Here is a 15,844-nt window from a genome sequence, read left to right as displayed (position 1 = left end):
CATTGAGGATAGGTCTCTCACTGAACTCAAAGGTCCCCTAGAGTTCCCCTGTCTTTGCCTCAAAAGTGTTACTATTCCAGGCATGTGCCTGTTTTGCGTCTATGTGGGGTTTAGGGATCCAAATTCCAGTTTCACGCTTGTGTAACAAACACTCAATTCACTAAACCATCTCCCCAGTTCCCCAAGTCTTTTTTAAAACTCCTGTAGCTCACGACAGGTAAACAACAGAAAAATATTCAAGCAGAAAGCTAATCAATGAAACATCATGAATCAAATGAAATATTCACCACTAAAATGTTGTGTATCTAATTGACTTGTTGAATCCAGTAACTCCAAGTTACTCCTCTGATACCTAAAATAAAATGTCAGTGGCCAGGCAAGATGGCTCAGTAGGTAAAGGTGCTTTGCGAAAAGCCCAATAACCTGAGTTAAATTCCTGGAATTCACAATGAGGATGGAGGGAGCCAACTGCTGAAAGTAGTTTTTTGACACATTCAGTGACACACACACAGACAAACAAATGCATACATACGTACACACATATATACATACATGAATAAATATGTGTAAAATTAAACTTCAGGGACTGGGTATGTAGTATAGTGAAAGAAAGTATGCTAGCATCCATATGGAACTGTGTCTGTCATCTAGTACCATCCCCCAAATTAAACTTCACATATGTAAAAAAAAAAATGTATTTATGAATACATCCATTCACTTACCTGGTAAGCCAGGCTCACCCTTCTCTCCTTTTGATCCCAGGAAATCTGGATGCATTGGTCCAGGGGGACCCGGAAGGCCAGGTTCTCCTTTACCACCTTTTTCTCCTGCAGGGCCAGGAAGGCCTGGCTGACCTTGCATGCCATCATCACCTAAAATCAACAAAGCACACCAAATTTGTCCATCCATAATTAATGCATGTAAAATTATCCCTCATCTCATAACTGGGTGGACTTGTAAGCACTCAAAACATTTATGTAATTTGATGTCTGCCAATGAATTACTTGAGTGAATACATATTTAAAAGGTCAGGTAATAGTCTCTCTGCTTTCTAGAATATTTGGATGATGATTAAAGGCTCTCCATAAGAAAAATCTGAAGTTCAATTCTCAGATTATAGGCTCAGCATTTACAGTATTTCAGTTATACAGATTAAGTATGTCATCAAACTGAAAACAAGACTTTTTAACTGACACATCACGAAGAAATAAAACACCAAGCACTGCTGGTTTTAAAATGGGAAAAACAAAACCTATATTGACAGAACACAATGTTTGCTTTTCATGGTCACACACAAGTGTCAGTGAACTCCAGTTCTTACCTTTAAGACCAGGAGCACCACTTCTGCCAGGGATTCCCAAGGGTCCAGGTGGGCCTGGAGGTCCCATCATACCTATTTCTCCTTTGGCACCTTTGGAAAATATCAGTTAGTAGCTTCTGTCTTCTGGGACTTTGGAAAGCCTCTCTCTCTCTCTCTCTCTCTCTCTCTCTCTCTCTCTCTCTCTCTCTCTCTCTCTCTCTCCCTGTCTCTCTCTTTATTCCCCTCTTCCTCCACTACTCCCTCCCTCTCCTACTCCCTTCCTCCTGCTTTCCCTCTCCTTTTTAAAAATCTCGTATTTATTTTTATTTTACATGTATGGTTGTTTGGGATGAATGTATGTGCACCATGTGCATGCAGTAACCACGGAGACCAGAAGAGGGTACTGGATCCTTTGGGACTAGAGTTACAGACAATTGTGAGCTGCCATGTGGATGCTGGGAATCCAACCCCAGTTCTCTGGAAGAGCAGCCAGTGCTTTTAGCCACTGAGCTATCTCTCCAGGACTTCATTTTTGTCTCATGAAATTATTTCTTAGGGAAGCCATTTGCAATGGAAGGATGCTACAATGATAAGAGGCCTTATGAATGATTAGATGCTACATGAGCTAAAAAATACCCAAGTGTCAGAAAACTGCCATTATAGATTTGGGTTCTTCAACTCCAAAAATTCTTGTTGGAGTCATGTAAATTATAGAAAATAATCCAAGAAAGGCACCCCTTGATTTCTGACCCACCGAATCTTAAGCAAAATATTAGAAAAGTTGCTTTAAACAATTATATTTCGGATCATTTATTATATAGTAATATATAACTTGTACAGGCATACAGAATAAGAGTATAGTGCAAACAGCAAACTGAGTCTCCAACATTCACACACTTAACACTCTTCCTTAATAGAGAGTGCCAATTCATAAAATGTAATATGAAAATTATTTGTCAGAGTCATACTAATATTAGTTTCATTGATCCTCAATCAGACAAATTATTAAATATTACCTGGGAATCCAGGGACACCTGCTTTTCCTGGAAGACCAGGTGATCCTGGAGGTCCTATAAGACCAGGGACTCCAGGAAGCCCTGGACTACCTCTCTCTCCTGGGGGTCCTGGAACATCAAACCCAGGAGGTCCTGGATCTCCCTTCTCTCCTGGTATTCCATGTAACCCTAGTTAACAAAACATAACATTAGTAAGTATTGAAGCAGTTTCTAAATGATGGATCTGGTTATTTTTCTCATAAAAAGTGACAGGATCTGTATATGATAAACCTAAGAGAGTACATTAGAGAGTCTTTTGGCATTGTGCATGTAAAAATGACTAAAGAAAATCAAGCTTTAACATCTTAAATCATTTTTTTTTCTGTCAGGAAGAATCAAGTGATCTTTTTTTTTATTTAAGAATTTTTTTATTCTTTTTACATACCAACCACAGATGCCCTTCTCATCTCTCCTTCCACTTCCCCCCCACACCTCACCCCACCTCCCCCTATCCCTCCTCCAAGAGGGTAAGGTCTCCCATGGGGAGTCAGCAAAGCCAGATACATTCAGATGAGGCAGGACCAAGCCCCTCCCCCTGCATCAAGGCTGAGCAAGGTGTCCCACCATAGGTAGTGGGCTCCAAAAAGCCAGCTCATACACCAAGTTTAGATTCTGTAAATCATATTTCTTTAAGATGGTTTTTTCTAAAATTACTTTTGGTAAAACACAATTTAAAAAAATTTCCTAGCTGATTGTTGACTAACCTTTTAATAAAGTACAAAAAAATACCAAAACCGTGAAATAGGAGCCCAGTATTCCGGTTATAATATTCAATAAATAAGATTATAGCAGTAAATTGTTGTAGAATTTTTGAATGAATTTTCTTCAGTGTTTATCTCATTGCAGATTGTTAACAATTTATAATTTGTCACTGACCCGTTGACCAAAGTTGGATTTTCACTGTTCCATTATTTGATAATTATTTAGAGAGGTCAACATAATAGGCATCAATTATTAGTACATATTATGTTGGCCCCTCTAAATAATTATCAGATAAGTCAGTTTGGTTTGGTTTGTATTGGCTTTGTCTTACATGTTGTTTTAATGATACTATCAGTTCTTACTATTTTGTATTAAGTTTTTTTTATTGCAAAATGAAACAATTATATTATATAAGCCTCTAGAAGTTTTAGTTATGCACTATAACTCAGGTTTAGCAAGAGAATCTTGCTGATTACCCTACTATTTAAGAATCAAAACAATTTAAAATGGGTGAAGTTAATATTCTGCCTTGGTGATGATAATAAAATTTACCTTAAAAATGAATATATGTTCCATGCATAATAAAAAACGTGGCTTGAAAATCTATATATTGAGAGTGCATTGAATAATTTTTCATGCTAACTTCGGTTAACTGCCAAATAGTATTAGTTAAGATATTAAAGTCTGTGACAAAGAAAAAATATATAGGCAAATATATGAAAGTAAATTAAAATGTATTAATGTGCATTGTTATGATCCTATGCAGTCATTATGATCGATATATGTATATACTACCAGAGGGAGGAAGGGGAAAGTGGTATAGAAATAGAGTATTAGACGATTTAATAAATAAAATAATTGCAAGGTATTAGCTATAGTTAAAAGGAAGTATTATTAAAATTTTATATTTCATTAAGATACTTATTAATGATGTTTTACTTTCATTCAGCTGTGATGCATGAGTTCAAAGTGCTTCTACACAGTCATGCATTTTTTCAAGCAACAATAAAACACAACAGAAATGATAAATATATTTTATCTTTCTTTTTGAAATAGCAGGTGAACTCTGTAATGGCCAAAACTAAACTAAAAATACTTTTTCTTCTTCAAGATCCCACTGCCTTTATAGGTTGGACAAAGTGTTTTTTCCATGAATGATAAAGTAACTATTTATAGCAACTCTGTTCAAAGCATGATTCCAAGTTTTTTTTTCTTTTTTTTTTTTAACGTTTCAATCAGTAACGACATGTCAGGAGCCATAAAAAAAGATACAGTGTGCCTTCAAATCGAGTTTTAAAATAGCACATGAATAAAAATAGCCTTCATGGGCATTTTATATCGTTAAGCACTGTTTTGAGATTTTTAATGCAATGACAGACAACATGTCTAGTGTCATTTAAGGTCAAAAAATATATCTATATGTTCAAAAGAATTACATGTACATCTCAATTGTGCTCAACTGTCTGATATGCTCATGTGAGTTAAAAACCGTTAAATGTTCCACATTTGTTTTACAATACTTTGAAATACCGAAATGCAAGCCTGAGAATGGCCCTTACTACAACTGAGCAAATAGAAACTATGAATTCACTCAGAATCCACAATTTGTATAGAGTCTTGTACTACTATAGAAGAGCCATACAATTATTTATCTATGGAGGCAAAATCACTAGGCTATATGTTCACAATGCCTTTCTGAGTATCCATTAAAAAAACTTAGTGTTCTCAGTTATAAAATTATTATTAGTCTAGTGCAAAAGGGAGGGGAGAGGATCAAATAAACGGAAACAAAATGCCTATGATGTATTTTTACAGAACATTCTTGTGGAACCCTCATTATGGTTTTTATATGTTAATAACGTGAAGAAGTTCTACATGGAAGTCTTGTATTTTACTGCACAATAGCTATTCTGGTATGAAATAATCAGCACTAACAGTCTGAGGTCTATGTTTCTAAAACTATATTGGTCAATGATTATATGGTAATGGTAACTGTGTAATTATCAAATTGTGCTATTAGAAACAGATGGATGTGAGGTGAACAGAGAGGGGAAACATCAAGTATTAAATTAGCTCTTACACTGTCATCTATATAATTCACAATTTTATAAAATTATATACATACATAGATTACTTTTTTTTTTTTTTTTTTTTTTTTTGGTTTTTCGAGACAGGGTTTCTCTGTGTAGCTTTGCGCTTTTCCTGGAACTCACTTGGTAGCCCAAGCTGACCTCGAACTTGCAGAGATCAGCCTGGCTCTGCCTCCCAAGTGCTGGGATGAAAGGCGTGTGCCACCACTGCCCAGCCCATAGATGGGCTGGAGAGATGGCTCAGCCTTTAAAGGCTAGGCTCACAACCAAAAACATAGATTACCTCTTAAATCACTTTGCTGGAAGACATTCATATACACTGCATGTCCTATAAGAAGCACATTTACTGTGATCTTACCAGGCTGGCCTATTGGCCCTGGAGTTCCTGGTGGTCCTGGTGGTCCCTGAATACCAATTCCTGGAAGCCCAGGAGGCCCTATTGGGCCAGGTTGTCCATTTGATCCAGTATCACCTTATAAAAAACACAGTTTACATGTTTAAAACAATAGCTTCCCCTTTTTTCTTTATTCTTCTCTCACACATTACATCCCAACCACAGTTTCCCCTCCCTTCCCTCCTCCAGGTGCCCCCCATCTCCCCTCTCCCCTAGAACCACAGCTCTTCTGTTTCCTTTCAGAAAAGAGCAGGGCTTCCAGTGATATCAACCAAATATGGCATAAAAAGATGCAGTGAGACTAGTTTATATGGGAAGAAAAGTACAAATAAGTACCCAAAGCAGAAATCCCATCAATAGAGTCTCATTTAACACAAGGCAAGCAGTCAACTTCAGCACCTGTCTCAACCTCTCAAAATGCACAAGATTCTAACCTACACCTTCTTACTCTCTCAGTGTAATACATACTGGGTAACTCTCTACCTAAGAAAATATAGTTTTTAATCACCTTTTTTTTTTTTTTGGTTTTTTCGAAACAGGGTTTCTCTGTGTGACAGGGTTTCTCTGTGTAGCTTTGCGCCTTTCCTGGATCTCACTCTGTAGACCAGGCTGGCCTCGAACTCACAGAGATCCGCCTGCCTCTGCCTCCCGAGTGCTGGGATTAAAGGCGTGCGCCACCACCGCCCGGCTTAATCACCTATTCTTTAAGCAGACAAATGTCACCATCTTCCTTTTTATTAACTCAAGGATATGTGGCTGAAAATGTGCTCAAGCTTCTCCTCATCTTGCCTAAAATATTTTAACATTAGAAATGTCACTTTCTGCATTTCCTATCATTCTCACTTTTCAAAATTATTATATCTATTAAAATATTGAAGGAGAGGGAGTGGAATGATTGTAAGGGCCAAAAGTCAGGAAGGACTAGAAAAACTCAGTGTCTCTGGACATGACAGGGCAGCTGCACTTGGGGACTGGACAGCAGCTGTTGCCTGCAAAGGATGAAACTAGTGGACATTCCTGCATAGAGGGTGCAGGGGCTCATGTGCCACCATCCCTGGTTGAGGAGCTACTGACAGTTGACGGCTTCTGGGGAAGGGAAAGTCAGTTTCCTTTAAAGGTGTGGCCCTAGTAGGTTGTTCTAGTGGACTCATGAGTAGATGGGCAGCACAATTTGGACCTAGGGGTTTAGTTCTTCTTTAAAAGAGGAATAAAGTTGGGAGGCATGGGGAGGTGAAGGATGGATCTCAAAGGTGTTACAGGCAGGAGTGAGAAACCTACATAGTATGTATGAATTTCTAAAGAATTATCAAAAACATTGAATTAAAAAAAAAAACGGGCGATGGTGGCTCACGCCTTTAATCCCAGCACTGGGGAGGCAGAGGCAGGTGAATCTCTGTGAGTTCGAGGCCAGCCTAGTCTACAAAGTGAGTTCCAGGACAGGCTTCAAAAGCTACACAGAGAAATCATGTCTCAAAATTAAAAAGAAAAAAAAAGGTAGGTGCTCTTTCACTGCATCCTCGGATGAGTTTTGACAAATGTATACAACTATATAACTACCACTACAATCCAGATTTAGAACTGTTTCTCAGTCCTCAAAAGGACCTGTCATCAGTGGTTGATCCTTTTCCATGTGTCAGTTTTCTTGCAACTAGTGTTCCAGTTTATTTCTTACAAATTTTCAAACCCATAATGTAGTAAATGCAATCATGCAGTATGTAGCCTCTTGAGTATGTCTTTGTTCAACTTAATGTGATGCATTTGAGATTCATTTATGCTTGTTGTGTATACAGATATCCAATCATTTTAGCACTGTTTGTTGTAAAGATTTATTTTCCTATTGAAATTGACTGTGTAAATTTTTGAAAGATATATGTTGGGCTGAGATTTATGTCAGCAGTTAGAGTGTATGTTTAGCATGCATGAGGTCTTAGACTTGATTCCTAACACTACAAATCAAATATTTCATTGCATAAATACATTACATTGTGTTAGTCTTTGTTGCCTGATGGACACTTGGGCTGTTTCCAATTCTTGGCGATTATGAATAAAGCTCATAAGAATATAGACTTACAGATTTTTATGCAAAGCTTCACAGTTTTCTTTAGTAAATACCTAGAAGTGGGATTGCAGTTTAAGAGTGTAAGACCACGCTTTCCTTTCTACTACACTGGCACAAAATTTTCAAAGTGAAACTAAGCTTGCTTTTGGTTTCTGTGCTGGAGATTGAATGGATTCTCAAAGTGGCTACACTGTTTTGCATTCTAATTAGCTATGTGAAAAACTCATAGTTATGCTATGTACTTGGTGGCCGTTTTTCTTGTTCTTGAAAAGAAAGTCAATTCTTATAGTCAGGTATCTATCTCACTATAGTTTGAACCTACATTTTGTAGATGGCTCTATTGAAGATTCTTACACGTACTGGCTTACTTGTCTTTTGGGATGAAATATAAATATCTGTTTAAATAGTTGGCAATGCTTTCCAACTCTACTTTTGAATGCGGTAGTTGTTTTCTGACTGTTGAGTTTTATGGATTTTTATATATTCTGCTTACAAATACTTCGCTAGATACATGATATGAAAATATTTTATTTTAATGAAGTCCAAATTAGCAGTCATTCCTTTTGTGATTATTAGTATCCTATCTAACAGTTTTTGTCTAGGTTATGATCAAAAAGATTTTTCTACTATGCTTTTACTTAAAAGAAAGCCAAATTTTACCTATAGACCTGTGCTTTCACTGTCTATGAGCTGAGAATAATTTTTTATAACACATGATGCTTACAATTGATTTATCAACTTGACAAGATTTCGAGCCAAGCCTCTAAACTAGACTGTAGAGGATTATTTAGATTAGATTAAGGTACGAAGATCCATCCTAATGTGGCTGACACCATTCAATGGGCTGTGGTCCCTGACTCTGAAAAGGAGAACATGAGTCAAGCACTTTCATCTCTTTGCTTCCCAACTACAGATGTGATGAAAGCAGCTGCCTTGAGCTTTTCCTGTCGTGACGTCCCCTTCATATCATGATGTCTAGGGCTGTACCCTAGAACTGTGAACCCAAATCAATCCTTCCTTCTTCGTGTCTTTGGCCGGTTATTTTGTCCCATCAATGAGAGAAACAAAAATTACATAGGGTTATCCAAAAAGAGAGTTTGCAACAAAAACATGTGGTCCACTAAATCTAAAATATTCTACTGTTTGACTTTTTACAGAAAAACTTGGAGTGCTTGTGTCCTAGAAGCTTTATGTGTGGGTCTCCAATCTATTCTGAGATAAAAGTAGAAATGGGGGATTCATTTGCCTGGTTCATACACATAGACACAATAGATTTCGCACTGTTTGTTAGAAGGTTTCTTTTTCTACTGAAACTTAAATTTGTGAGGATAGAATTTACCCCAGCCTTTGAGTGTGTGCTTAGCATACGTGAGTGCTTGGATTTTATCTCCAGCTCCACAAAAGAATCAAACACAATTCTATTTCTAGACCCCATGTGTCTTCATTCACATATTCTAAGATATATTGACCACTAGAAGACTGTATTAAGTCTTGAAATCAAATTCTCCAACACCACACTTTCTTAATTCGTTTTGGCTACTGTAGGTTGCTCAGTTTTCCACATAAATGTTAGAGCAATGACAAACTTCGGCTGTGCTTTCCTTAAGGATACAATTAATTTATAGTCTAATTTGGACAGAAGTGGTATGTTAAGAAAATTGTGCTTGCCAGTAATTAACATAGTATATCATTCAATGTATTTGTATTTGTTTTGTGTCATTGACATTTTTGTAGTTTACATACAAATACTGCACAAATTGTTAGAGATATGCATAATAAGAACATTAAGAAATTTGGTGCTATTTTAAACAATCCTTTTCATCTAATTTTAATTTGTAAAAATTTTTGTATATGCGCCCTAATACCTATACTCTAAAATTAACTTTATTTCTGTTCTAAGGTTTAGTGTAAGATGATTTTCTAAGTATAAAGTCATATTATGTATGGATAGGCAATTTCATCCTTTCCAATCTGTATGTTTTTAGTTTCTTTGTCTTGTCTTATAGCAATGGCTAAGTGTTTCCAGGATAATATTGAATTTTTGGGCAAACAACTTTGTGTTGTATCCTATCTTTTGAAGGAAAGCATTTCTTTCATCATTAATTATACTAAATTAAACTTCTTAAAAATCATATAAGACTTATGATAAAAGACTATATCATGGCCGGGCGGTGGTGGCGCACGCCTTTCATCCCAGCACTCGGGAGGCAGAGCCAGGTGGATCTCTGTGAGTTCGAGGCCAGCCTGCACTACCAAGTGAGTTCCAGGAGAAGCGCAAAGCTACACAGAGAAACCCTGTCTCAAAAAAAAAAAAAAAAAAAAAAAAAAAACCAAAAAAAAAAAAAGACTATATCATAAAAAGGAGTTTGGGGATTTCATTATTAATGACAATTATTCTGAAACACAGCCTCCCACTGCCCAGCAAGGTGGCCTGAGACGATGTACACCAAGATGTCCTTGAACTTGAGGAACTCTATCTGCCTCAACCTACCATATGCTGAGTTCATAGTCATGAGTCACTAAGCCCAGCTAATAGGTTTTCTTGAGTTCATAACTTTCTACAAGTATTTTTTTTAAGGAATGGATGTTGAATTTTATTAAATAATTTATTAACAATATTTAAGGTAATAGCATAGATGTAATTCTTTAGAATGTTGAAATAGCAAATTATGCTGAATAATTTTCAGATGTCAAAGCAGCTTATATTCTGAAGATGAAATGTATTTGTTTATTTGTTCATGATGTAGTTTGTTTTTATATATTGTAATATTAGACATGTCATTGTTCTCTTGGAAATTTTTACCTTTTTGTTCTTGAGAGATTTTGGCCTATAACTTAGATTTTGTTCTTTTGGGTTTTTTGTTTGTTTGCCTGGTTTTGATACCCTCATTCACAACCACTGGGGAGTGATCCAGTATTCTACTGGGAAAGAAACTGTGTAGGGATGTTATTACTGGTTTTAGAATGTTTGATACAAATTCCCAGAGATGTCACCTGCACTTCAAGTATTCTTTGAGTTTTAAACTAAAAGTTCAATTTTAGGAAAAAATGTATAATTTCTTTACCAGTGATTATCAATAAATTTTAGCAATACTTTATAAGTGGCTCATCTTCTCTGTTACCAAATTTACCACCATGCAGTTATCTGTCGTAGTCCTCTGCTATTCCTTTATTGTCTATGGTGGTACTGTAATAATGTCCCTATTTTCATTTTTAATATTCATAACCCATAGGGTTCTGTTTTCACGGTCATCCTGGCTAAATGTTTATCAGTTTCCTAGAGTTTTCAAAGGATCTCATTTGGATTTAGATGTGTAACAGTTCTATTGGACTTTTTGAAGAAACTCATTTGGTTTTACATAAATTTCCTGCTTTTTAAATCTCGTATGATTGGTATATTCTCTCCTTTTGCATACATTCTTTTCAATTTATTTACTTTCTTTATTTTCTCAAAATTCATTTAAGATTTTTTTGATACAGGGTTTTTCTATGTAACAGCCTTGCCTGTCCTGGAATTCGCTCTGTAGACCAGGCTGGCCTCGAACTCAGAGATCTGCCTGCTTCTGCCTCCTGAGTGCTGGGAATAAAGGCTTGTGCCTTTTTTTTTTTCGAATATAACCTTTAGCATACAAACTTCATTTTGAGCAACTAGATACGTTTTACTTTCATGTTCACTCAATTAGACATGTTTGTTAATTGTCTTAATGATTTCTTCTTTGATTCATGGTTTATTTATGTACTCTGGATATTTTCTAAGTGTTAGGATTTTTCCAAGCATAGGTATCTTCCTGATATAATTTCCTTATTTAATTTTCCTGGTATTGACTTCTTAATAAATGTATTTTTGATTTGCTAAGGTTTGTTTAATGGCCAAGATTTTTGCCCTTTCTTGGTTAACATGCATGCATAGAAAATAATCGTTTCCTGTTCTTATTAGGTAAAATTCCTGACACTTTCCTACTAGAAATCTGGGCATCTTATTTTTGTATCCATCCACACAATGCCAAGACTAAGTACTGTGGTAATATATTATGTACCATAATAAACTTGCCTGAGGATCAGAGGGCAGAGCCAGCCACTAGATTAGACATAGAGGTCAGGCAGTGGTGGCACACACCTTTAATTCCAACTCTTGAGATCTCATGCCTTTGCTTGGGAAACACACATGCCATTAATCCCAGGAAGTTATATGGCAGGGCAGAGAAAGGTTTATAAGGCGTGAGCAAACAGGAACTCACTCTCTTCAGGCTGAGGATTTCATAGAGGTAAGAACTAGTGGCTGGCTGTTCCACTTCTCTGATCTTTCAGCTTTCACCCTGATATCTGGCTTTTGGATTTTTATTAAAAGACCATCTAAGATTCGAATAACAAAGTACTGTATATATTACTTGGATGAGGGTGGAAAGTTAAGACCATCTAGTGATGGAAATTATAGCATTACAATTTTCTATCTTTAATTTTGTATTTACTTTACTTAAAAGAGCTGCTGAAATTCTATAAACTGGTAATATTATAAAATATCATTTTCTTCTAATATTTCAAATATACTTTAATTACTTTCCATAATTATAATATTTATAATTCTAAGCCCTCTTTTTATATATTATACATTAGGTATTCATTTAGTGAGCTCATTTATTCATATCAATGTTGAAAGAATTCACTCTTTCCTTACTGATTAATGAAGATACTTCTGTGAAATACTAAGTTTATGTAGGCATACATGTATCATTCAGAACACTTCTACTAGTTCACTTGTTATTCCTGCACAGGTTCACAGTGTCATAATTACACTGGTATTTTAACATACATTAATGTGTATTTAGTAAATACTGAGTTTCTAAATCAGTTTCATGAAGTGCTTCTGAATAATTTCTTAAATTCTCATTGAAAGTGATTTATATTTATTTATAAATGGGGATAATTGACAACATCAAGCCTTCCTACTAATACATAGGATTTAAAAAATCAATTCTAAAATTTCGAGTTTTTAATAATACTTTATATTTTCCTTATAAATATATTAGGCACATTTTCTTGATTTTGAAAAAAAGATACATATTTTATTGCTATCAAAAGTTTTTACTTCTAATATTTCCAAATGTATCATTTCATTTGTCACAGTATTTTCTATATTATTTCTACTGATTAGAATATCCTTTTAAAAGATTCAAGCAAAGTGTAATCTCCTATACGTCCAAGAACCTGAAATGAGATCCTGAAATAAATTAATATATGAGCTACAGAATGCTTCTAAAATCATTATCTTTATTTTTTCTCTTTTTTGCATAATTAAATTGTGATATTCGGGAATAAGAATATTTTCTACTCACAGAGTGATTTCATCACAGGTATTAACTTTTTATATTTATTGTTGGTGTCTATACTGTTTTGAAAATGACATACCAATTTCCTTTTACAGTTTAGTCACTGAATTTCAATATCTATTAATTTGTCTAAATATGTCTAATAAGTGAAAATTTTGGAGAGATCAGTCCTGAGAATCAAACTTTCATAGTAAATTCCTATACAGGTAATTTACCACTGAGCATAAACCATAGCCATGGTGGTCAAACACTTTATTTTAGTCTGATAGCTGAGTTTTGATAATAATGTATTGATTCGAAACTTTATTAGCACGCACATTAAAAAAAGCAAACATCATAGCAATACCAGTGGTTCTCAACCTGTGGGTCATGACCCCTTGGGGTCACATATCAGATATCTTATATATCAGATATCAGATGTTTATATTATGATTCGTAACAGTAGCAAAATTCAAAACAGATATGAAGTAGCAATGAAATAACTTTATGATTGGGGGTCACTACAACATGAGGAACTGTATTAAAAGGTCACAGAATTAGGAAGGTTGAGAACCACTGAGCTAGATTTTTTTTAATAGTAGAGAGCAACTTCTGAGATTTTTCAAGAGCAGAATTTATACCTTTATGTTTTTAGTGACTCAAGTATTACATGGTCCAGAATATGAACATAATAAATGCTAGATAAATAAAGAAATTTACATAGAAAAAAATGCCCAAATATTAATTCTTTTAGCACTTTAAGAACTATACTAGAAGTAGTGCCCAATGTCTTCCATCTGAGATCCCATTTTTGGGGATATGGAAACAGGGGAATAATGAGTTCAAGACCAACCTAGGTTACATAGAGAGTCCTTGTCTCAAAATGAAAACAAAACTGAAAACAAACCATCAAGCAAAACATTCCAAACTCTACTGAGATTTTACTATTAAACATATGAGAATCTTAAATTTCCTTTAAAAGATTAAACAAATGCATGGTAAAAAATATATGTTTCAAATATGCTGCAGTTCATTTCTTCATAAATCATGTCTCAAAATACAGTAGGGAATTTCCTGAAAAAGACTACCAGTGGATTATCATTCAGAATAATTTGATTTGCAATTTCTAGCCATGGGCTTACAGTTGGGAAAGATAAACTGCTGGGAAACACTACAACTTTGAGTGATTTACAGCCCCTCAAACTTATTTAGTCAAAGATATATAGGTGTTATTAAAAGAATTTACTTAAGAAGAAGAAGCTGTCTTGGACTACTTTTGGTATTTTCACAACAAAATCCGTTAAAATTAAGTGGAGATACATATTATTTTAATGAAAATCAACTCAATATGATTCAGGAATATGGATTTAATTTAGATAAGTCTCCAATACACTGGCCATGAGAATTCTTTTCCTTGCAAACTGACCAGTAAAATAAAACCAGCCAGGCCAGCTATGTTAATCCTATTCTTTTTTATACTTAAAGATATCAAATTCAAGAAGCTTAAAGCAGTAGAGAAATGGCAAAATGAAATCAACAGTTCACAGGGGAAAATGAGACTCTTAAAATATGAACTGATGGTTAATTCACTCACAGTAGGGGACATACATTTGAACTGTGCTGAGAAGAAAGGCAAAATACATAGTATAGTTCAAAAAATTTAACAGGCCAGGTGCAGTGATGCGCACCTTTAATCCCAGCACTCAGGAGGCAGAGGCAGGTGGATCTCTGAGAGTTCAAGGCCAGCCTGGTCTACAGAGCGAGACTCAGGACAGGCCCCAAAACTATGCAGAGAAACCCTGTCTCAAAAAACAAAAAAAATTAACAACAAATCAAATTTTTATATTATGGGAGCTCACATATTAATCTATAGCTACAGTAATATAAACAATGTGATGCTAGTTAAAGAAGATGAATGAAACAGAATTGACAGCAAAGAAAAAGATACATTTTATACAGTATTTGATTTGATAGAGATCCCCACATAATCCACTGTTAGGTTTCTATTTTAAATAAAATGACATAAACTCAAATTATTTAAGATTAATGACAGTTCTAGGACTGGATGTCTTGGCAGTGCTAAGTAGGTGAATATTTCTTACACAAGGCACAAAATTATAATAATAGAAAACATAAATTAAAAAATAAATAAAACAATAAAATTAAAATTTCTCATCCAAACACACTGGAAATATGAATAGGTAACCAACACAGGGATAAAACATTCCTGAGTTTATTCTAGAAATAGGACAAGTATTCAGGGTATACTAGGAATACCTTCAACTTAACATAAAACACAACACATTTCATCAATTCAAGCTGACAAGTGCTTAAATATATAAATAATAATCCATGAGAATTGATAAAAAGCTGAACATCTTTAGTCACTAGAGAAATACAAATTAAAATTGTAAATTATAATACTACTACATAGTAAGTAAAACTTTAATGCTGGAGAGAATCAAGATTAATGTTATATTGGTGTAAATTTTCAAATGGCATACCCATGTTGGAGAAAGACCTAATAGTTTCTTATATAAGTGAGCACACATGAGCAACAATTCTAATCTTAGCTACATGGTTAAGCAAAATGAAAGCATATATCCATCAAAAGACTTAGAGAACTCTTTTAATTGCTTCTCTTATAACAGTCAGCAACTTGGCACAGCCAGGTGTCCTCACAATGTCATCTTGTTTCTTAGTAATTTCTTAGCAATAAAAACTAGTGATGAGCACAGTGAATGTTTTCTTAAAAACATGCTCAGTAAAAGATGTTTTACAAGAATGTACATATTGCATGATTCTGTACACAATGAATCCAGAATAGACAGAATAACAATATATTTAAAAACATTCATAACAATATTGGTGTGAATGTTACAGACTATTTAGAAAATGGAATAAAGACAGTTTCTGGATATATATATATTATATAAAT

The 15,844-nt window shown here is 34.8% G+C and overlaps 1 protein-coding gene across 1 annotated transcript in view; it reads right to left on the bottom strand.

Moving 5' to 3' along the window:
* Col4a5 (collagen type IV alpha 5 chain) overlaps positions 1–15,844 on the bottom strand; it is a 211,377-nt gene that overhangs the window by 60,542 nt on the left and 134,991 nt on the right. Inside the window, exons 30-33 of the mRNA XM_059251446.1 lie at positions 5,506–5,619; positions 2,317–2,484; positions 1,322–1,411; positions 723–872 (exon numbers count right to left, since the gene is read on the bottom strand). Coding sequence (XP_059107429.1) covers positions 723–872; positions 1,322–1,411; positions 2,317–2,484; positions 5,506–5,619 — 522 coding nt within the window. The remainder of the gene's footprint in view (positions 1–722; positions 873–1,321; positions 1,412–2,316; positions 2,485–5,505; positions 5,620–15,844) is intronic.

The sequence above is a fragment of the Peromyscus eremicus genome, chromosome X, assembly GCF_949786415.1.
Source record: "Peromyscus eremicus chromosome X, PerEre_H2_v1, whole genome shotgun sequence".
NCBI lineage: Eukaryota > Metazoa > Chordata > Mammalia > Rodentia > Cricetidae > Peromyscus > Peromyscus eremicus.
This window is presented reverse-complemented; position numbering and strand designations above follow the sequence as displayed.